Source organism: Colobus angolensis, unplaced genomic scaffold (assembly GCF_000951035.1).
Source record: "Colobus angolensis palliatus isolate OR3802 unplaced genomic scaffold, Cang.pa_1.0 Scaffold67, whole genome shotgun sequence".
NCBI classification, from domain to species: Eukaryota; Metazoa; Chordata; class Mammalia; order Primates; family Cercopithecidae; genus Colobus; species Colobus angolensis.
The window spans coordinates 5,761,321-5,763,647 of NW_012120376.1; the positions used below are offsets into that span (position 1 = coordinate 5,761,321).

At 49.1% G+C, this 2,327-nt stretch overlaps 1 protein-coding gene across 1 annotated transcript in view; it reads left to right on the forward strand.

Annotated features, from left to right (window-relative positions):
- Positions 1 to 6: 6 nt before the first annotated feature.
- Positions 7 to 2,327, forward strand: part of CTDSP2 (CTD (carboxy-terminal domain, RNA polymerase II, polypeptide A) small phosphatase 2) — a 44,491-nt gene continuing 42,170 nt past the window's right edge. Inside the window, exons 1-2 of the mRNA XM_011926199.1 lie at positions 7 to 213; positions 1,552 to 1,671. Coding sequence (XP_011781589.1) covers positions 7 to 213; positions 1,552 to 1,671 — 327 coding nt within the window. The remainder of the gene's footprint in view (positions 214 to 1,551; positions 1,672 to 2,327) is intronic.

Below are 2,327 nucleotides of genomic sequence, written 5' to 3' on the forward strand. Positions count from 1 at the left end.
GGAGGAATGCGGGGCCGGCGCTCCAGCGGGGGAAGCGCGGGAGACAGCACGGCCGGCGGTGGCCACAAACTTCGCCCCCTCTGGACACTGCGGCTCCGGGCGGGAAGAGAGGGGCGGCCCCAGGCCCGGCCCGCAGCCCAAGGGTGGCCCAGCCAGAGCTCCCAACTTCGGGGCCGTTTAAAAACGGCGGCAGACGCAGGCCCGAGGGCCGAGGCAAGACCCTCCCACGGAAAGCTCCAAGGAGGAGGGGATTTCTGCCTCACTGTTGTGTTCGTGATTCATCTGCGGCGCCTGAAGAGTGCCTTGAACATAGTAGGCGCTCAGTAAACATTTTTGAAAGAATAACATAATCCCTCCCGGCCTCAGTTTCCTCCTGTGTACAGGAAGGGTTTGATCTCAGAGGGCCTTATCAACTCTGAAATTCTAGGATGTTGAGATTAAATCCCATGTGTACTGCTGTGGTTTTGCTTTTAGTTTTTCGGGGACATTTTTAGTGCTACCCTTTATGATGTGCCAGGAGTGAATTTGACACCAGATGGCTTTTTTTTTTTTTTTCTTAATAAGAAAGAAGACAAAGGGAGGGAGAAAAATATTTTCCAACTGGCAGTACTGACAGCATTTTGGAAAAGAATCCAGGGAGGAAAAGAGGAGCTGTTTCAGCCTGATTCTGCCTCCTCCTGCACACTCTGCCACCCTGGCCTCCACCATAAACGAGGTAGATCTGAGTGGAGCTTTTTATGGATGAGGCAAAGGGAGCATCATTACAGGAAGCTCCACCCCGAGTTAGCACTTGCTTTGTCCTCTGTAGCAGTCACAGCGAACTGGCCCCTGAGCCGCAAGGTGGTGGATTCCAGCTATAGGCAGGGCTCTGCCTAAAGGCTGAGTCTAGTGTTAATTAGAAGAACAGAGAGACACCTGGCCGAATCAAAAGCTGGCACTCCCTGCCTGGGGAACATTCAGGAAAAATAGCCAAAGCGGCAGTGCCTCTTCTGGAATTCCTCTTCGCTGGGATCCCAACTCCCTCTCATGGAAAGGCAGAGTGGAGAAGGGTTCCTTGCTCAAAATGACCTCTAGCTGAGATTTTAATGTGTCATGGCACAGGGAAGGGAAATTCCTGGAATAAGACAATTTGGCAGTGTGCACAGGGGTGCCAACCAGGGATGCTGCAGGCAGTCTGCTTGGGTTCAGATCGTGGCTCCACTACTTACTAGTTGTTTGATAAGGATAAGTGACTTTATCTTTCTGTACCTTAGTTTCCCCAACTGTAAAATGGAATAATTAAAATTCCCACTAAAGGCAATTGTTGTGTGGATTGAATGAGATAATACAAGAAAAGTGTCATTGGTCTGCCTCTTTAAACAGACACTGGCACAAGGCAAGCACTCAATATTTTCTCATTTAAGCGTCAAGACCCCCAAAACTAGAACCTTGTGCTGGATAGGTCTCAAAATGACTGCCTGTGAAGAGCCCCACTCTGGTACCATCACCTTTGGGCAAAGAAGTCTCCATCCAGCTGACTGGTCTCTCCCTCCTCCTCCTTCACATCCGCAGGAAACTGGAGGAGGGCCACACACGATGAGCAGCAATGATATGTCAGGCTCCAACTTGATGGATCATCTCCAAAGGGATCTTGGAGGGAAGAAGGGAGTAGTGGACAAGGAGAAGAGGACTGTTGGTGCCAGTTTTGGGAGGCTGGGACTAATGCAGTAGATGGTATATAAACCAGTGCACTGTATACCATAGGTGGCTTGTGATGGCCACACATGGTCTACACCTCTGTTGGATGTCCTTTATTTTTTACTGATAAATTATTTTCTAATTATTTCAGATGCAGTGTTCTCAAATTTGACCAGCAAACTCCTTGAGGCCAAGTCTTGTCTTTCTGTCATAGTATCCACCTGACACAAACATATCAAAGACACTACTCACAAAGTAAAGACTTCAGAGGCACGTATTGATTGGATGAGATGTTAAACAGGGGAGCAGATTGGAATGCCAGACTGCATAGGCAAGGGGAGACAGAGGCAGCTGGGCATATAGGGATCAGAGGTGTGAGTCATCTGTCGGCCCCAAGCATCTTCCCTCCAACCCACAGTAGAAAATCAAGTAGCAAATCTATTTATCAGTAGAAAATGAAGGACATCCAACAGAGTTATAGACCATGGGTGGCCAGCACAAGCCACCTATGGTATATAATGCACTCCAAATATTCCACTCAGACCTCTCCAGCTTCCAGAAAGTCAGCAACACCAGGGTTCCCAGTCTGTCCTGCCATAGGGGAGGTGATATCCATGCCAGCCCTGGGAAAATATATCTCTCCAGCTGCT